Source organism: Musca domestica, unplaced genomic scaffold (assembly GCF_030504385.1).
Source record: "Musca domestica strain aabys unplaced genomic scaffold, Musca_domestica.polishedcontigs.V.1.1 17, whole genome shotgun sequence".
NCBI lineage: Eukaryota > Metazoa > Arthropoda > Insecta > Diptera > Muscidae > Musca > Musca domestica.
Window position 1 is genome coordinate 10,308,439 of NW_026712230.1, and position 21,186 is coordinate 10,329,624.

Below are 21,186 nucleotides of genomic sequence, written 5' to 3' on the forward strand. Positions count from 1 at the left end.
CCAATTTTCAAACAAATCAGTGAAAAAATGTGGCATAAATCATCAAAATACCGAATATCGGGAGGTACCGTTATATGGGGACTACACCAGAACGTGGACCGATATATCTCATTTTCAATACCAACCATCCTAGACACAATACAATTTGCTCTGCTAAGTTTTGGCGCTCTACGTCAAATAATGTGATTTCGTGATTTCAACAGACAGACGGACAGACAGACAGACAGACGGACATCGTTAAATCGACTTAGAATTTTATGCTGATTATGAATATATATACTTTATGGGGTCTACGATAAATATTTAAGGATGTTACAAACGGAATGACAAAGTTAATATACCCTCCTGTCCAAGGTGGAGGGTATAAAAATATTTAGTGAAGAAATAGATATACCGGAGCTAGTTTCACCAAATGGAAAAATTCGGTTGAATATGAAAAAATCTTTCCAATTTGGGCTGATCCACCAAATATATAGTGAACAATAACCGCAAAATCGGATGAAGATGTATATCGAAGCTATGTAAACATCTGAACCGATTTAAATAAAATTTGGCAGAGGTATTTTCGAGCTGGATCTGATGTCAAACATCTTTATTGTGGAGTGCATACTACGCACGTGAGGGACTTAAACAGCAAATTGGATATATATGTGTCATCCAATTTGCTGGGAGCTATAGATATATCTGAACCGATTTTCACCAAAATTTGAAATACTTGCTTCTGGGCTGAATTCCGTCGGAAGTGCCGTATTTGGGCTGATATTAGCCATTTGGTGCGCAATAAACCTGAAATCGGATAAGGACATATTTGGGAACTATATTCAAATCTGAACCGATCTTGACAATATTTAGGGCACTTGTTTATGAGCAGTATCTGATATCTGGTACCAAAGATCATTGATGTGGAGTGCATATTACGCATGCGAGGGACTTAAAACCCCAAATCGGATGAAACATATATATGGGAGCTATGGCTATATCTGATCCGATTTCCACCAAATTTTATGTACTTGTTTCTAGGATGAATTTGGTCAGATGTGCCAAAATTCAGGTAATTTGGAATATAAATCAACTAAGTGAAGTGATTCTATGAAGTTCCTCAAAAGTAACTATGGGTCTATCTCGCTTCCTTCTCTGTGTTACAAACAAATACAAAAAGACATAATACCCTTACTGCTGTGTGGTGTAGGGTAAAAACACGCATTAACAATCACCAATATGGGACTTTAATTGGAAGTGGCACGGTTACAAGATCCGACGCCACTGATGGTGGAAAATATCAACCTTCAGCCACATCACCACAGATATTAATGATGAAGCATACATAAGTCGACTTTGTCTTGAAGTCAAATTCAATTTTTCAACTTTTCGAAATCGATTTTGAGATCAAAGTCGATTTTCGGTTTAATAAGAAGTATTAAGTACATTTGGGCGCCATTAACTACTCACAAAACAGCAATCTAACGCCTTATTTTAACATGGATATGTCATTAGAAGATCTGAGCAGAGGTCCTTTTCTGAAGCCACAGGTGATGTATCACCGCAGATCTTAATGATTAAGGCTATGTGAATGACCCTTTTTGGGAATGGTCCGATCTCTACCATCTTTATAACAGATTTTGTGTTGACAAAAATATTGAAATGTGCCAAGTCTGAATGAAATAGGATGTTAATTTCGCGTTTTATGAGCTTCATTGATATTCATAATCTTTAACCTTTGTGGAGGAGGTACCAGTGGGTCTGGACCAATATATCCCATTTTCACAGCAGTGTTAGTAGAAATAATGGGATGTGTGAAATATGAAGAGAACCGGATGATTATTTCGGATTTTATAATCGTTTTGGTTATTCAAAACTTTGACCTTTGTGGGGGAGGTACCATAAGTAGTGGACCGATATGTCCCATCTTGACAGTAGACCTTGTGTAGCAAAAATATTTGTATGTGTGAAATGTTCAGAAATTTGGAAGATTTGTTCGTGTTTTATGAGCGTTTCGTTATTTTTTTTTTTTTAATTTTAAGCCTTAGTGGGGGAAGTGCCAGAAGAAAAGGTCTGATTTCTACCATCTCTATAAAAGATCTTGTGTTGATAGAAATATTGAAATGTGCCAAATCTAAATGGAATCGGATGTTAATTTCGCTTCATGGATATTCAAAATGTTGACCCTAGGTGTGGGAGGTACCAGCAGGAGTGGACCGATATATTACATCTTCACACCAGACCTTGGATTAATAAATATTGTGAAGTGTGTTATTTGAAGACAATCGGACTCATACATAATATTGTAAAAGAGTTATCATTATTCAAAATTTTGGCCGATGATGGCCACCGATATTAGCTATTTGCGCACATTTTCGCAGAGTTGGAGTAAAAGCGGATTGGCCTTTCTCTTTCTGTGCAGTAAAATATTTTTTTCAAAGTTCGACCTTTCGTGGGGGAGGTATCAGAAGGAGTGGGCCGTTATTGCCTATCTCTGAACTCGATCTAAATTTGATAATAATATTACAATGTACGAAGTTTGGACCAAATCGGATACTCCCTTCGAGAGTTGTCGTGCGCACCACCCAGCCAGGCAGACAGACAGACGGACGAACTTCGCTGAATCGACACCAAATGTCCTGAAACGGATTTGATACAAAAAGACCTGGGTCCTTAATCCGTCATTTCACTGAGGCACGTTTTGACCGTATCAAAAGATATATACCCGCTCTAGCCATATGGGTATAAGGGTATAAAAATGACTTTTGCTTATATAGTGTGAATATGAACAAGTTAAAAAGCAATAAGTTCGGCCGGGCCGAACTTTGAATACCCTCCACCATTTGAAACGAATTTGGAAATGCTCAAAAAATACAATCCTTAAAAAATTCTGTTACAATTTTAAAAATACCGAAGATAGTAGTTATATTGGAGTGTATACGACGTGGACCTACATTTGCATTGTTTGTCATAAACCATTGCCATATTCAAATTCGAAACTTGAATTAAACGGTCAATAATGTAGCTAAAATCATCGAAATATCGTATATAGGGAGGTACCGTTATATCGGAGCTGTGCGAAGACCTGGACCAACATAGACAATTTTCTGTCACAGGCTATAGCATCCATTACGATCTTCAAATACGACATCTCAAACAATTTCGGTGAGTATTGTATCTAAACTCGTTAAAATACCGAATATAGGGAGGTACTGTTATATGGGGCCACTACGAAGACCTGGTCCTACATAGACAATTTTCTGTCACAGACTGAAGTTCCCATTACGAACTCTAAATACATAATTTAAAACAATTCTGGTGAATAATGACGCTAAAATCATCAAAATACCGAATATTGGGAGACACTGTTATATGGGGGCTATATGAAAACTTGGACCTAAGACGTGGACCTGAACAGACAATTTTCTGTCTTAGGCTGTAGTATCCGTTTCGAATTTCAAATACCAAATTTGAAACAATTCCGTTGAATAATGTCGCTAAAATCATCAAAATACCGAATATCGGGATGTACCGATATATGGGGGCTATATGAAAACTTGGACCTACATGGCCCATTTATGAACTTAAACTGCCTACTGAAAAAAATAAACATGTGTGCAAAATTTTAGCCTTCTATCTTGATTCGTTCGAAAGATAGCGTAATTGCAACAGACGGACGGACAGACGCTAAGTCGACTTAGAATTATACGCTGATCAAGAATATATATACTTTGTTGGGTCTGACATGAGTATTTCGAGGAGTTACAAACGGAATGACAAAGTTAATAGTATGGTTACTGGCTTCTAGAATATTTTTGCAAAATCAGAAATTACATATAAACCGAATGGGGTTCTCCGTTTAGACCAAACTTTGCACGTGACAACACATTCAGCTGTCGGCAAAACTGACTGATATGTTCTGTCTTTATTATTATCACATCCAGCTTTTTTACGGTGCAATGGAATGCATTTCCACTAAACAAAAAAAAAAAAACTTATTTTCGTAAAATTCAAAAATAGTAAGGGAAAATGCAGAAACTATTTATCAGAGTCTTTATCTTTCATCAGTGCATAGCTGGCCAATCATTGCAACGCCCGCAGTCTATTTTTCGGAATACAACAGCACTGTAGCGGTAGTTATTACGTAAAAGTTTTATGGGCAGCTTGTTTGCTTGATGAAATACGCTCCACTCGATGCAAGTAGTTTTACCTCTTAGCATTTGCGTTTTCTCAATGAAAAACCTAGGCGTTATTGCCAGAGTCAGACCCAAATACAATGTAATTACATTCTCGCCAGTTTTCAGTTACAAATACCTTCTATGGAATGTGAGTGTGTATGTATACGTATGATTGTTGTGGTGGTAGTTGCCACTTTTTTATAGCCGGTCTAATCAAAAGTCAACGGCTCAGCCTTATTTAGCTACGGCTGGACAACGGCATAGATTCACGTTTTTAGACTTGCCTCGCTGCTAAGCACTTGCTGCTGCTTTGTTGCTGTTACTGTTACTGTCGCTCGCTAATCAATCAACAACAATTCACCTACATATTATGCAGTTTATTATTTCTAGATTGTTAAAAATAAAAAGACCAGCAACAAAAAAACTAACACAGTCAATTAATGAAGATAATTATCGCTACGCTATTAGGGGTACTTAGTGTCATTATGTACGGGCATGAGATGCATGGAATTTTGATTGATTGGATGATTTTAGAACATAGAGAGAGAGTTTAACGTATTTTATGGGTTATAAGAATACGAAAGTACGAAAGAATATTGAAGAGATTTTAGAGTTAGAGTTTAATGTATGGAAAATCCGAAGCGTATAAGTGTTGACAGTACTGACAGGCCACAAGGCCTAATAGCATTATATATGCAGACTGAATATTGAACAAAATAAAATATTAGCATTAATTTTTATTGGGATAAATTCATTATCATAGTATTTTTGTGCTAAAATTCAGTCTGTGTGATTACTGCCTGCCAATCATTAAATAAAAATCAGATAGAGTCCACATTATTTATTCTAGAGCTTTAAAATTTGCAGAAAGGTTCATATTGCATGAAGGCTGTTTGGTATTGAATATAGGTTATATTGGTCAACGTTTTAGTATATATAATGTAACATCCAGATTTTTCGGTATTTTAAAGGTTTCTGCCACAATTTCCAACCAAATCAGCTGAAACTTGACATTTGTGATTTTTGAAAGGTCCCTTGTCACATTGCAAAAAATGTACGATTTAGGTCCACTAATTGGTATAGGCCCATATAACGGAACCTTCCGATTTAAGATATTTTGAAGTTTCCTGAACAAGTTATCGATTTAGCGATGTTCGTCCGTAGCTTCCAAACAAACTGAAGTAGGTTGATGATGATTTTACCCTGATATGTTTTAGGTCTTCAGGACTTTTGGTATTAAACATGAGCTATATGGGCCCACATTTTGGTATAGGCCCCATATAACGGTGTTTTGATGATTTGTGGCACAGTTTTCACCGAAATTGTTTTAAAAATTCGATATTTGGGTTTCGCAACAGGTACTACCTCCTATGATCTACGCTTTCATAAAGCCACTACAGACCTCCCACTACATACAGTATTTTGATGATTTTTTTAAAAACTTGGTATTTGGAGTTCGGTGTTTGCTCTCTGATATTCGATAATTTGATTCGATGTCACTGCTTTTTCTCTTGTTTATATAGAAATCAATGTACTCAGGCCTTGTTCTTAGAAAAAAAATTGCCTCAGTGTACTGAGGTCTTGACGATTTTTTTCTATAGACCTTTGAATACTCTCCACCATTTGTAGCGAATTTTTCAACGAAAAAAAAATAAATAAAATCCTTAAAAAATTCTGTTAAAATCTTAAAAATACGGAATGTAGCCGTTATATTAGGGTCTATACTACGATGTGGAACTGCATAGGTAACTTTTGTCATAAGCCTTTATAATATTCAAATGCGAAACTTGAAAAAAATCGCTGAATAATGTAGCAAAAATCATCAATATGCCGAATATCGGTAGGTACCGTTATATGGGGGCTATGCGATGACGTGGTCCTGTACAGACAATTTTCTGGCTTAGACTGTAGTATTAAAGTACCAAATTTGAAACAATTACGGTGAAAAATGTCGCTAAAATCATAAAAATACCGAATATCGGTAGGTACCGTTATACAGGGGCTATACGAAGACGTGGACCTGCACAGACAATTTTCTGTCATAGGCTGTAGTATCCTTTACGAACTTCAAATACCAAATTTGAAACATTTCCGATGTATAATGTCGCTTGCATCACCAAAATACCGAAAATAAAAAGGTACCATTGTATGGGGTCTATAAAAAACGTGGACCACCATGACCACCACATTTGAGTAAAATTTTATCAACCTACTTCATTTTGTTCGGAAGCTAGAATGATTTTCTCAGACGGACAGGCGGACAGACGGACGTACATCGATAAATGGACATAGAATTTTATGCTGATCAAGAATATATATACTTTCTGGGGTCTAAAATGTATTTTTCGAGGTGTTACAAACAAAATGAAAAACTAAATATACCCTCCATACTATGGTGGATGCTATAAAAATTGCCAACATTTAATTTCACTAAAGTACATTTTTCTGCGAAAAAAATGTAGACTGAAAGCTATAGAAGAAATAAGGTGTTTTATATGAAAACTATATATTTTCTGCAAATTCCAACTTCGTTCCATATATTCCCATAAAACCAAGAATATCTATTATGTCTAAGTACTCTGCATTCCGAAACTATTGGTTTTGCCCACCAACAAACATATTTAAGTGATTTGATATTAACCACATTGCAACAGGAAGGCATTTTTTATGGCAAGACAGGAAAATAATTACAAAAAATAAAAAATAACTAAAAATTATTTTTGTTTGACTTTTTCTTTTAATAATTTTTTATTATGACTTGCTGGTTTCTTTTACGATTCATTACGTTATGTTTACTGATTTTGTTGTCTCTCTCTTTCTTTTTCCTCATTGCAGGTCTATTGCAGTTCTCATGTACCAAAGAGTGGTCCAGGTCATTTGGATAACACATCGGTGGGCATACGCCAAGCCTTGAATGCACCACGCACCAATAAATTTGTAAACGAACAAATTCGGGGAACACGTACCGAGGTGGATGGTAAGTCCCCAGGGGGAATGAACTATGAAGCTACTAATTAATTGTTAATTTGTTGAGAAGCAGAAAAGAAAACAAAGCCATTTCATTAACCGTTAATTATTGTCTCCAGTTGTAATGAACACTGACTCAATGTTGTTTTTTCTCTTCTCTCCTCTCTTCTTCCATTTTTTAATGCAATTAAAGGAGGTTTCGGTTCACGTCAATCCACCCCAAATGGCTATGGCAGTCGTGAGGTTAGCTCACCATCACAAAATGAATCCGATTACAAATACGGCCGCTTCGATGCCAGCGCTCTGCACATTGCACACGCACTCAAACAGACTGAAATCCAAAAAGCCTACAACAAGGCGAGAGAAAAACCCATTGATTTCTATTTGGTAAGTGAAATTGATTTTTCCAGTTTTTCAGGTGAACGGCTTTTCCCCCTTTCCAGCCGCAGGCTCAAGCTGTGAAGGGGGGGGGGGGGGGGGGGGTAAAGAATTAATGTGATCTCATGTCCGCTGTCATCTTCAATGCAGCCGATGACGATGTGGTTTAAAAACGCACAAAAACAAGTTTGGTTCTTAAGTCTTTTCTTTGCCAGGTTTTACTTTTTATGGGTGAAATGAAATCAATGAATGAATGAATTGCAGAAAAGAGAAAATATTCTTTATTTCGAAAGTTGACAAGCAAAAAGAAGAATATTTTCACTTGTGGAAAAAAAAAGAAAAAACGGGTATATTCGTGGTTCCTGGTGGAAAACCTGCAAGCAACAATAACATGCTTAGGAATATTTTTTTTATTCTCAACAAATTAAATTTTGAAATATTTAATTTCATGTAAATATTTTCACAAAATGCCGCAGCATGTGTAAATTACCACATGTTGTATCAATTCGATCGCAACATTTATTTAGGCCAACAAATTGTCTTTTAAAGTTTACAAAACACGAAGATAAATGGGCATTTAATGGAATCCAGTTTACAAAATTTCCAAGCCAATGCACATGAGTTTCAAATGTGTCTGGATAACACAGTACCCTACACACCTCACAATGAGAAACATAAAGATCTGGAAGAAAACTCCAATTTACAGAAACATTTTATTTTTGAAAAAAAAAAACCCACCAGTAAATGGTTCTATAAAAACCACATCGATCCCCAGTTATTGGGGAATTTTTCCTGAAGGGAGAAAATCTGTCCGTAGTTATTGAGAATATTTTTCCTAAAGGGAAAAATCGATCATCAGTTATTGGGGATTTTTTTTCCTATGGGGAAAGAATCAATCCTCAGTTATTTGGAATTTTTCCCTATAGGGAAAAAATCGATCTTCAGTTATTGAGGATTTTTCCGATCTCTAGTTATTGGGCGTTTTCCCTATAGTAAATGGTTCTATAAAAACCACATCGATCCCCAGTTATTGGGGAATTTTTCGTAAAGGGAGAAAATCGATCCGCAGTTATTGAGAATATTTTCCTAAAGAGAAAAATCGATCCTCGGTTATTGGGGATTTTTTTCCTATAGGAAAAGAATCAATCCTCAGTTATTGGTGATTCGATCCTCAGTTATTGGGAATTTTTCCCTATAGGAAAAAAATCGATCTTCAGTTATTGGGGATTTTTCCGATCTCTAGTTATTGGGCGTTTTCCCTATAGTAAATGGTTCTATAAAAACCACATCGATCCCCAGTTATTGGGGAATTTTTCCTAAAGGGAGAAAATCGATCCGCAGTTATTGAGAATATTTTCCTAAAGAGAAAAATCGATCCTCAGTTATTGGGGTTTTTTCCTATAGGGAAAGAATCAATCCTCATTTATTGGTGATTCGATCCTCAGTTATTGGGAATTTTTCCCTATAGGGAAAAAATCGATCTTCAGTTATTGGGGATTTTTCCGATCTCTAGTTATTGGGCGTTTTCCCTATAGGAAAAAAATCGATGCCCAGTTATGGGAGATTCTTTTCTATAGGGAAAAAATCGATCACATGTTATTTGGATTATTTTTCTGTATCCCTAGATATGGGGGATTTTTTTTTTCTATTGAACAAAAAAAACCAGTAACAGGGGTCGACATTTTTTTTCTTTTTTTTTTTTGTGGAAAAAAACCTCAATAACTGTGGGTCGAGATTTATTTCTATGGAAAAAAAATCCCCAATAACTGGGATCGAGATCTTTTCTATGGGAAAAAATCCCCAATAACTGGGGATCGAGCATTTTTTCCATGGAAAAAATTCCCCATAACTTGGAACCGAGATTTTTTTTCTATGGAAAAATTTCCCATAACTTGGGATAATAACTGAGGATCGAGAAAAATAATCCTAATAAAAGGTGGTCGATCTTCTTACCTTTGGGAAAAAAATCCCCAAATTCCATAGAAAAACATCTTGATCCTCAGTTATTGGCGATTTTAATTTTCATAATAAAATCGATCCCAAGTTATTGGAGATTTTTTTCTATAGGAAACATCTCGAAACCCAGTTATGGGGGATTTTTTTCTATGGGAAAAATCTCGAACTCCTGTTACTGGAGTTTTTTTTTTCTATAAAAAAAATTGATCTCCTATTTTTGGGGATTTTTTTCCCATAGAAAAAATCTATCCCCAGTAATTAAATATTTTTTCCCATAGAAATAAATCGATTCCCAGTTATTGGAGACAAATACAATCCCCCATTTACTGGTATTTTTTTATAGAAAAAATCTCGTCCGCCAGTTACTGGTGATTTTTTATAGCAAAAAATCTAATTTTCTATATAATTCCCTTTTACATATAATTTTTCCAGTTATTTCTTCAAGACCGATTTTATGGACACAAATGCTGAAAATTCCAAATCCGTAACGGCATATGATTGTAATAAATTTGCACAACTTTTTTTAAATGCAATACGTAACTTAAAGACCGTAGCACATGCGTAAAAATATTTGCTATAACTAACCCAAAGGAAATTCAAATCTTAGATATGTTGGTGTGTGTGCGGGACAAAATATGGGCACATTTATTTCCAGTGAATTTAGGAGTAGGCATGTTTTGGAATTTAAATAAAAATATAGCCAACATTAAATATACAAATGCTATGACATAAATATTATTTGTATCTCTTGTCAGATAAAACACCTGGGTTTTTGTTTTCTGTCAAACAAAAGACTTAAGCGACAAACGTTAAGTGGAGTGATAATTTTATTCTTTTAATATTTTTAATTTAGTTTTATGTTTTTAAAATATTATTTTTTTTTTTTGCTTTTTAAATTAAAATACAAGACAAAATCTATGATAATTACCATCCATCCACAAAAACTTAAAAATTGTGCTAACAAGAAACAAGCAGCACCGAACCCAGACTTGTTATAAATTAACGCAATCTTCAGATAAATACCTGTGAAAATCCAGACCTCAAATAATGATGGATGGGAAACCTTCATCCAACTATTTTGCCCCTCTGCGAGAGATGTGTATGAATAACGGGTCTCTCACGCACTCTGTGTGGATGGAAGGCAGGCAATCTATTTCTGGGAAAAAAGTTTTCCATTAATTATTTGATGCAACATAAGTAATGTTACTTTTGAGTTGAACAGTGGAACACAGATAAAATGAGCGCTTTGCGAACGATTTTTTATTTTTCAACTAGGGTTTTCATTTTTTCAACCAAATTATATATTTTCTTTATAAACTGCTTCAAGGCCTTGCCATAACTTTTTCGTATTCTATTTTCAATTCTTCGACATCGAATGCAGTCTTTATGTTTACCATAGAACACACAAATAATAAAATCTTTTGGTTTTCTAAACAAAACATTTGTTGTAACATTGTGTTAATGTTATAAATTAACAAAATAATTAGTGCAGAACATCCGATAGATTTACAACTAAAATGAAGAATCATCAACATCATTGCCTTTGCCTGTTAGGCAGTTAGCCACTTGGGCAGTTAGCAGCGTTACGGCAGGCATGGCTGAAAACGTATTTAGCCAAAAGTGTCTTATTAACAAAAATAAAGAAAACTTAAAGCGTCTTTTTTGTTGACCAGCAAAAAGTAAAAATGGCTACAAAGAACCATAACAGACACACAACTTTATGCACACATATTTTCAAATGATTACACATGTAATATATACTGACCATTGTTCAGTGTTCATAACATTGTAACATTTAATGGCTAATTGCATGTTAGGAAACCTAACAATGTTACGGAAGAATTTTCAAGACGACTGAACAAGAATCAGTAAGAAAAGATTATCAAAATTAAAATATAGTATGGAGGGTACATTAAGTTTGTCATTCCGTTTGTAACACCTCGAAATATACATTTTAGACCGAACAAAGTATATATATTCTTGATCAGCATAAAATTCTATATCGATTTGGCAATGTCCGTACGTCTATCCGTCTGTGGAAATCACTCTAGCTTCCGAACGAAATGAAGTAAGTTGATAAAAATTTACTCAAATGTGTATTATGTCTGCAGGACTTTTGGTATTGAAAATGGGCCATGTAGGTCCACTTTTCCTATAGCCCCCATAAAACGGTACCCCCCGATATTCAGTATTTTAATGATTTTGGCGACATTATTTACCGGAATTGTTTCAAATTTGGTATTTAAAGTTTGTAATGAATACTACAGCATAAGACAGAAAATGGGTCATGTAGGTCCACGTCTTCGTATAGACCCCACATAACGGTACCCCCCGATATTCCGTGTTTTAATGATTTAAGCGACATTATTTGCCGGAATTGTTTCAAATTTGGTATTTAAAGTTTGTAATGGATACTACAGCCTAAAACAGAAAATTTTCTGTGCGGATCCACGTTTTCGTATAGCTTCCATATAACGGATCCTCTGATATTGGGTATTTTGATGATTTTAGATACATTATTTACCCGAACTATTTCAACTTTGGTACTTGAAGTTCGTAATGAATACTACGGCCTATGACAGAAAATTGTCTGTGCAGGTGCACGTCTTCGTATAGCCCCGATATAACGGTACCCCCCATATTCGGTATTTTGATGATTTTAGCGATATTATCTACCGGAGTTATTTCAAATTTTGTATTTGAAGTTCGTGATGGATACTACAGCCTATGCCAGAAAATTGTCTGTGCAAGTACAAGTCTTCATAAAGCCCCCATATGACGGTACCCTCCATATTCCGTGTTTTGATGATTTTAGTGACATTATCTACCGGAGTTATTTCAAATTTTGTATATGAAGTTCGTAATGGATACTACAGCCTATGCCAGAAAATTGTCTGTGCAGGTCCACGTTTTATAACCCCCATAGTACCTGACTATATCCGGTATTTTGATGATTTTAGCTCATTACAAACAGATTTTTTTTTTCAAGTTTCGCACTTAAATATTGTAATAGCTTATGACAAATGTTGCCTATGCAGGTCCACGTCGTCGTAAAGACCCTAATATACAGCTACATTCGGTATTTTTAAGATTTTAACAAGATTTTTAACTGATTTTATTTTTTTGAAAATTACCAAATTTGTATTTAATGGTGAAGGTTATTCGAAGTTCGGCCCGGCCGAACTTACAGCTTTTTTTTACTTGTTTTTTTTTTTTTTTTTTTTTCTTATAGACTAAAAAATATATACCATGTTCCGACACGGAAGCTAGAACCTATTTCAAACTACAAATAACAATTTTTGACAAATTCCTGAAAAATGTAGCAAAAAACCCCCAAAAAACAAATATCGGGAGGTATCATTATATTTTTAAACAAATCCGTAGAAACTGTGGCAAAAATCATCAAAATACCGAATATCGGGTGCTACCGTTATATGGGGGCCAAAACCTGGACCTATATATCTCATTTTCAATACCAACCATGCCATACACAATACAAATTGTTGTGCCCAATTTTGAAGCTCTACATCAAATAATGCGGGCTGTGTCGTGATTTCAACAGACAGACGGACTGATAGACAGTCAGAAAGACAGACATCGTTAAATCGACTAAGAATTTTATGCTGATCATGAATATATATACTTTATGGGTCTACGACGGTTATTTAGGGATGTTACAACCGGAATGACAAAGTTAATATACCCTCCTCCCCCTTCAAGGTGGGGGTAAAATAAAATAGTTTGGGGAATTTCCTCTAATATTACAAGAAAATGTGGTATACTGCATATAAGACCTCTTTATACGATACAAGCATTTAATATACCTTCCTATATCTTTATGATTCATTAATCCTCAAAGTCGCTATACATTATTGTTTCCAATCTCTCAATTTATGTGACAACAATTTCGATTAAGATAAATATTATAATCCAAACTTTTACTTTCTTTTCCCCAAAAAAGTAAAAACAAAATGTGAACACTCATACTCAACACATATATAGAGCACCTGCTGACCACAGCAGCATAGTAAAGATCATATATTCCCTGCATCACATGCAATGGGAAACATTCGGCTTAGCTAATCCATTTATCAAATAACCGGTAGTTTACCAATGGTAATATACCTTGATTTACATACACATGAAAACGAAAGTAATTTTGGGAAACCTATTTTTTTTTTTTTTTTTTTGCAAAAAGTGTATTTTGGCACTGGCGTAGCTAGTCAAAATTATTTGGAATTTTTTTGTGGTTTTCCACACATGGAAGCCAAAAATCTTATCATAGTATCTGTATTTAATTATTGAATGTTCAGTTCAGTATATCTTCCTACGCCAATGGTTGGATTTTAAGAAAATCGCCATCGACTTACTAAAGTTGCTCGGAAAACCAGCTGAAAATCCTCACCTGCTTCCTCACCAAAAAGAAAACGATTAAAAGAAATTTAACACGTAATTTTATTTAATGGTCGGGCGGATAAACCTGCCAAGAGCAACGTGTTGTTGCTCCGACAGTATTTACTACTACAACTGACCATTGTTTTATTAGCCAGTGGCCATAAATGGAAACAAGTTAAATATCCTATTTGGCTCCTCACCTACCAACATGTATGAGTATTAGCCATAAAAAAATCGTTGCAGACAAAATTTATTTGAATATATCAAATCGAAGGTTGGAAAGTTCATTCTACAGTTAATTTCTTCAAACAATATTGGCATATCCTACTTAAACTCTATCTGGAAGTTGCACATCGAAACCCATTTAATCACATGACAACTAACAAAATCAAAGATAACCATAAATAGGAAACGATAACAAAAAAAGCAGAATTACAACTATCAGACCAAGTGTTGATAACCATAAACAGGCAAAGCAAAATAACAACAGCTATTGTCCAAAACTAAGAGAGCAGGAAATATGGCAATTGGTCCATGCGATTTTTTTTTGCAATCTCACTTAAAGTATTTTTATAATCTGGGAAAGAGTGATAGGGAAAGGAATGAAAATATTTTTAGATGCAAATTTTCCGTGCAGGAAAAAATTGGCAACTCTGGGGCCATTTTATTCCGTCTAGGAAAAAATCGACGGACCCCAGTACACTGGGCTACATTTTTTACGTTCAAGAAAAAATCGACGGCCCCCAGTACACTGGGCCACATTTTTTCCGTTCAGGAAAAAATCGACGGCCCCCAGTACACTGGGGCCCCTTTTTTTCCATCTAGGAAAAAATCGACGGCCCCCAGTACACTGGGGCTTCTTTTTTTCCGTCTAGGAAAAAATCGACGGCCCCCAGTACACTGGGGCTTCTTTTTTTCCGTCTAGGAAAAAATCGACGGCCCCCAGTACACTGGGGCTCCTTTTTTTCCGTCTAGGAAAAAATCGACGGCCACCAGTACACTGGGGCTCCTTTTTTTCCGTCTAGGAAAAAATCGACGGCCCCCAGTACACTGGGGCCCCTTTTTTCCGTCTAGGAAAAAATCGACGCCCCCCAGTAAACTGGGGTCAATTCCCTTACTTCAAACAAAATCCGTCATTCCATTTCATTACTCTTTATCTCTAATCAACAACTGACCTTTGTGGTTAATTTACAAATACAACAAAACAATCGCCAAATGAGGAAAAAACATGCAAAATTCCTATATCCTCCATAAACTCCTTCATGCATGAACAACAAAATGAGTGACTGACAGACAGACTGGTCGCTCTCTTAACATCCATATTTACAGTTGTTTTTGTTCCCTATTTTTTGTTTTGAAGTTTAATTTTCTGTTTCTTTTGCTCTGACCCCATCAGTCACAATGGCAGCCTTTGTTTTATTACAACACAACGGAGTCTGAGGCGAAACATGCCTCACAGCCAGGCAAACGGAGGAACAGACTAGTCTGTCTGTCTGTCTGTTTGTCTGCCAGAGTATGGGGCAAAATCTATTGAAACAATTCACTTGTTTCGATATGGAATTTCCAACACTTGCATACATTGAATGCAACAAGCAGGCAAGTTGCAACAACCAAGTTGTGTGTGTCAGTATGTGCTGCATAACACCAGCCATCGATGCTGCGTTGCTAAATTATGCATCCAGGTGAAAGTAACAACCAAAGCCGTCGTAATGCCTCCATCCATCAACCGACAATATTTCGTTGAAACGTGAACGTTTGTCCATCCAACAAGCCAACCAGCCACCATCAGCCGGTCGTGTGTTTGGTGTTTTGTTGGGTCTGCCTCCTTTGTCAACAGGTCCATTATTCCACTCAACCATCAATCCGTTGTTTTTCATTAGCCCGAAAATAAAAAATATTCATCGGTAGCTACTTCATACGAGCACTTCAAACATTTATCCTCCACCATAAGCTGTGAGTGATTTGGTCATTGTTACTCCCACAAATGTGTTTTAAAAATAAAATATAAAAATTTTTGGATTTTAAAGATTTTTTTATGTATGTATTTTTTCAGAAACTATTTTTTTATATAGAGAAATATTTTAGGACTTCTATATCAAAAACTTTAAAAATTTTCAAGGACATATTAAGTTCGTCATTCCGTTTGTAACTCAGCGAAATAATAAGCTTAGACCTAACAAAGTATATAAATTCTTGATCAGCGTAAAATTTAAGATTTAGGCCTGGCCGTCCACCTGTCTTTTGCTTTTGCACAGATCAGTCTTTTGTGCAGGCAGGTCAAGTTCGGAAATTGGTTATTTTTGTCTACGATATCGCATATCTTCCATATAACGTTACCTCCCGATATTCCTTATTTTGATGATTGAAGCCACATTTTTAATGTAATCCACACAAGGAGTTCCTTTTGAGTACTTTATCCCCTGGAAGAGAATTGTCTGTATAAGTCGACGATATCGTGAAGGCCTATATAACTGTACCCCCGATATTCGGTATTTTGATAATTGTAGCCACACTTTTCAATAGAATTGTCTGAAAACCCACATAAGGTGTTCCTTCTGAGAACTTTGTCCCCTGGAGGAGAATTGTCTATATAGGTCCACGATATCGTATATCTCCCACATAACGCTACACCCGATATTCGGTATTTTTAATGATTGTAGCGAAATTTTCCAATGGAGTTGTCTGAAAATCCACACAAGGAGTTCCTTCTGAGTATTTTACCCCCTGGAAGAGAATTGTCTATATAGGTTCATGGCCTATACGACCCCATATAACGGTACCCCCCGAAATTTCTTCATTTTGATGATTTTAGCGACACTTTTGATCGGAATTGTTTCAAATGTCCTATTTATAGTTTGAAGCTCGTAACGAGTACTACAACATATGAGGGAGAATTGTCTATGCAGGTCCACGTTTTCGTACAGCCAACATATAACGGTACCTCCGTTTATTCGGTATTTTGATGATATTAGCAACATTATTCACCGGAATTGTCTCAATTTTCGTATTTGAATTTCTGAATCGACGAAGAATTTCTTATGCAGGACCACGTCTTCGTATAGCTCCATATAAGAATTTTCATTTAAGTGGTATTTTTCGACTATTTTTTTTTTTTTTTGACATTTTTCTAGATCCTTTAAAATGGTGAAGGCCATTAAAAGCTCGGCCCGAAGTTCGGAATCTATGACAAAAATTTTCTTATGCAGGACCACGTCTTCGTATAGCCCCATATAAGAATTTTCATTTAAGTGGTATTTTTCGACTATTTTTTTTTTTTTTTTTTTTGACATTTTTCTAGATCCTTTAAAATGGTGAAGGCCATTAAAAGCTCGGCCCGGTCTAACGTAGCTGCTTTTTTACTTATTCTTTTTCAAATACTTCATGCTAAGATGTCCTGGATTTTTCATGAACATTTGTTTAAGGATATTCATATATACAAATAAGGACATTCATATTCATACACTATAAAAATTTTCATGAACTGAAGGCCGATATTTTCTAACTCATTTTTCACTTTTTCACTCTGAATGTATCAAATATGTGTTGAGAGAATTTTCAACAGCTGCATTGCTATTATTACGGTACATTGGCTCTTCTATTATTTATTTTAAGTTTTGTGCTTGCATTGAAAATTAAATTTTTTCGGGCCAGTCATAGTGATGGTGCATAAAACTAAATAATTTGCATAGCGACAAAAATGCACTGTCATCCATATTTGCATGAAAATGTGTGTTTAACTACAATATATGACAATGTATATAAATTTGTAGCTCTGTGTCAGAGGCCATTGAAATTCAAGAGCCGTAAAACTTCAACAGTTGTAGTCCTAATATTTGTATATATCTAAATACTAAAAATGTAGGTCAATGAGGACAAAAATTTATATGATGAAAACTTTTTTAGAATTTCATCAACTGATTGGGAGTGAAATCAGCAACGAGACAGTGAGGCAAAGTTTAATACATTGCAAAGAGTTGTAATAAATATAAAGCCTAACTGTTTTGCAGCAACAAAATACTACGGTATCCCGAACAAAACATGTCAACACTTACTTAAAGTTTCAGGAATTCAGAATTTATATGATACATCAGGGCGTATGGTTATCTGCACAACGTATACGCCAGTATTTTAAGTAAAGAATGAATAGTTTTGGGTCAACTTAGGACATATTAGGATTTTCATATAGTCTTATATAAAAATATTGGTTAGATAAATTGTATTTCTTATGAAAGATCCCGAAGGACTTCAGGGCGAAGAAATTATATTTATCTGTTCAGCATAACGACTTGACTTACAGCATATAGTTTATATGTAACCAAGCTTTCTACAAAATGCATAGTAGTTTATACGAAAATCAGCTATGAACAAGTAAGCAAAGACTATAGCCCTGCGGGGCCGACCATGTGATACCCTACAACACTATAATACACTAGCAAACCCCCTTAGGTCCAAACACATTTTAGTCGATTATTTGAAATAATGCCAACTGCCCTGCACAAATGTTAGCTTTGGGTTTTACCGGGATATTTTCTTACATTTACACTCTATGTCGTATCCAAAACAAACCCGCCAAATTTAATTCTAAAGTGTTCCAAGATACTACACTTCCGCGCTATTCTGACCTGTAGAGCCACTGCAAGATCAAGGAAGTTTTAAGTTTTGAACCATTTGAACAACTTGAAAAACAATAGTCTTTAATTCTGACCCTAACTCTATCCCATGCATCCCGATAATTGATACTTGTATATAATACTCCCAAAATATAGTGTGTAATGTAAAAACATATTGCCGAACGAAAAATTCAATATTGTAAGTCAAATATGAAAAAATCGCATGCGATAAAAAATATGAAAAAAAAATATTCACTTTTTTGTTGGCATATTTTCACTCGATTTTCTTACATTTTGTCCTTTTCTGGCAAGAGACCATTCCGAATTTCTGAGAATTGTCAAAATCCGTCCAGTTATAAGCGGTCTAACCAACATCTCCCTTTTTATATTTTACATAAAAGTTGTGGTCTATTTTACCCTGTAAATATTGTCCGATGACTGAACAAAATGGTAGGGTTCTGACCTGTCCAATACACTAGCCCCATGCTGAATTCCGCGTCGATTGGTCTATTATTGCAACCTGTAGAGCAACTGTACAATCAGAAAATTTTTCTGTGTTTGGCCAATTTCAATCCCTAAATATTGTGCTATCATCTCCAAAACCAATAGGCTTCTATTCTGAACCTAACCCCACCTACATTTTCAATTTCGTGAGAATCGGGCCATAATTGCGACTTGTAAAGTGATTACAAATTAACATAGACAGACGGACGGAACGACATACATAGCTAGATCGACTTAGCTCGGCGAGACATGAAGATCCATATATACTTTCCTATGTGGGAAACCAATATTTCGAGGTGTTACATAATTTTTGGCCCAACCAAACTTAGGGTATAAAAACGGCAATAAAGAGGCAGCATATCGATTTATTATCTTTGAGGATAAAGCCTTTGAAGTTAAATATTTCAATGAAAAAAATATTTCGTTTTGTGTCACTTTTGATACGGTACAAGAAACAAGGACGAAAAGGCCATTAAGGGAATTGAGTTATAGGAACGAAATGTTCTGCAAGAATAATCGTCAGTCGATTTGACTGTGGCCATGTCAATTCAAGATATATATAGAATGACAATCGAAATATGCATAATGTTATAACACCGTAAAGAAATCTATTCCAAACATTTCCTTTTGAGGATAAAATATACTCACCAAAGTTCCTCCCAATGGAATTTTTCACCTTTAGTTACATTAAGTACTGTGAACTCAACATCAAATTTCAGGATTTCAGCTCCGATATTAATTTTAGTAGATTTCGTATAATTCTAATATACATTTCCAAAGCCATCTCCATAGAGGTATGGAGACATCAATATAAAATTTCGCGATTCCAGGTCCATCCCTTCACGCAATACTCATTTTAGTACCACTTAGTTCTTTTACAACAACAACTATAGTACCCATTTCCGAAATAACCGTCATATGGCTATACTACTCATGAAAAATGTACAAATCTGTTCACCCAATAACAAAATTCTACAAACTATTGTACTACTTAGTACTTTTCGTGCACTTGCAGTGCATACCTCCAAAACCACAACTTTATCACTGGCACATTCGACAGAATTAAGTCTAGAAGCAAGTATATCAAATTGGTGAAAATCGTTTCAGATATAGCTATAGCTCTCATATATATGTTTCATCCGATTTAAGTCCTTCACATGCGTAATATTCACCCCACTGCAAGGATATTTTATATCGGACATCAAATACAGCTCGAAAATTCCTCTGCCAAATGTGATCGAGATCGGTTCAGATTTTTATATACCTTCGATATACATCATCATCCGATTTTATGGTTACTGTCCACCATACATGTCATATCAGTCCAAATTGGATAGATTTTTTCATACCACACCGAATTTTTCCATTTGGTGGAACTTGGGCCGGTATATCTATTGCTCCAATAAATGCTTTTTAATATAATTCTTAACGTAGTCATATCATGCACTACACAGCAATGTTATTCGGTACTAGAGGCACATAAGCCTCCGTCAAATATGTTAAAAATCGGTTCAGAGTTGGATATAGTTCCCAAATTGGGACTACTCTAAAGCCATGATATGCATTCAAATAAGGTTCATAATTGGGATGATATTCTTAATTATCTTCTTAATACCAATAGTGGTGTGTACAGGGTGAGATAAAAAAACTGCAGCAAATTCCAACACCAAATAGGGTCATATAATAAGATTAGATTTGTTCGAATTCGTCACCTTTGGCACGAATTATGGCCTTTAAACGGCCAATGAAACTGTCATACGCTGCCCGAATGTTGATCTGCGGTATTTTGGCACTGTGGCATTTTTATCCGGAGATTTTGGTGACCATTGTGCGCTGGAAATGAAGAGAGGATGATGAGAGAGATGTCCAGGGTCTGCGCCCAAAATGTGATAATATTCGGCATTTATTCTGTTGCCACCGTCGATTAATACGAGCGGAGAGTGACCATCGGCTGTTATGGTGGCCCACACCATCGCCATGGTTGGCGCTTGAGTTCTGGTGGCCAACCAAAGGTAAACATTTTCAGCTGACATCTTTGGCAAGTAAACACGATCATTTTCTTAGTTTACAAACTGCTGGACAACGAATGTTTTCTCATCGGAGAAACCCAAATTCGGAAGTTCTCCACTTTCTGACAAGCGAAGCAACTGTTTAGCTCTTTTGAGTCTATTTTCTTTCTGTTGCGGGGTAAGTTGTTGCACTTTTCGGAATTCCAATGG

The 21,186-nt window shown here is 35.6% G+C and overlaps 1 protein-coding gene across 7 annotated transcripts in view; it reads left to right on the forward strand.

Annotated features, from left to right (window-relative positions):
- The window catches only part of LOC131801636 (hillarin), a 104,506-nt gene that overhangs the window by 73,539 nt on the left and 9,781 nt on the right, over positions 1-21,186 (forward strand). For all 7 annotated transcript variants that reach the window (XM_059120501.1, XM_059120498.1, XM_059120496.1 and 4 more), the window contains 2 exons: positions 6,993-7,134; positions 7,318-7,511. In XM_059120501.1, coding sequence (XP_058976484.1) covers positions 6,993-7,134; positions 7,318-7,511 — 336 coding nt within the window. The remainder of the gene's footprint in view (positions 1-6,992; positions 7,135-7,317; positions 7,512-21,186) is intronic.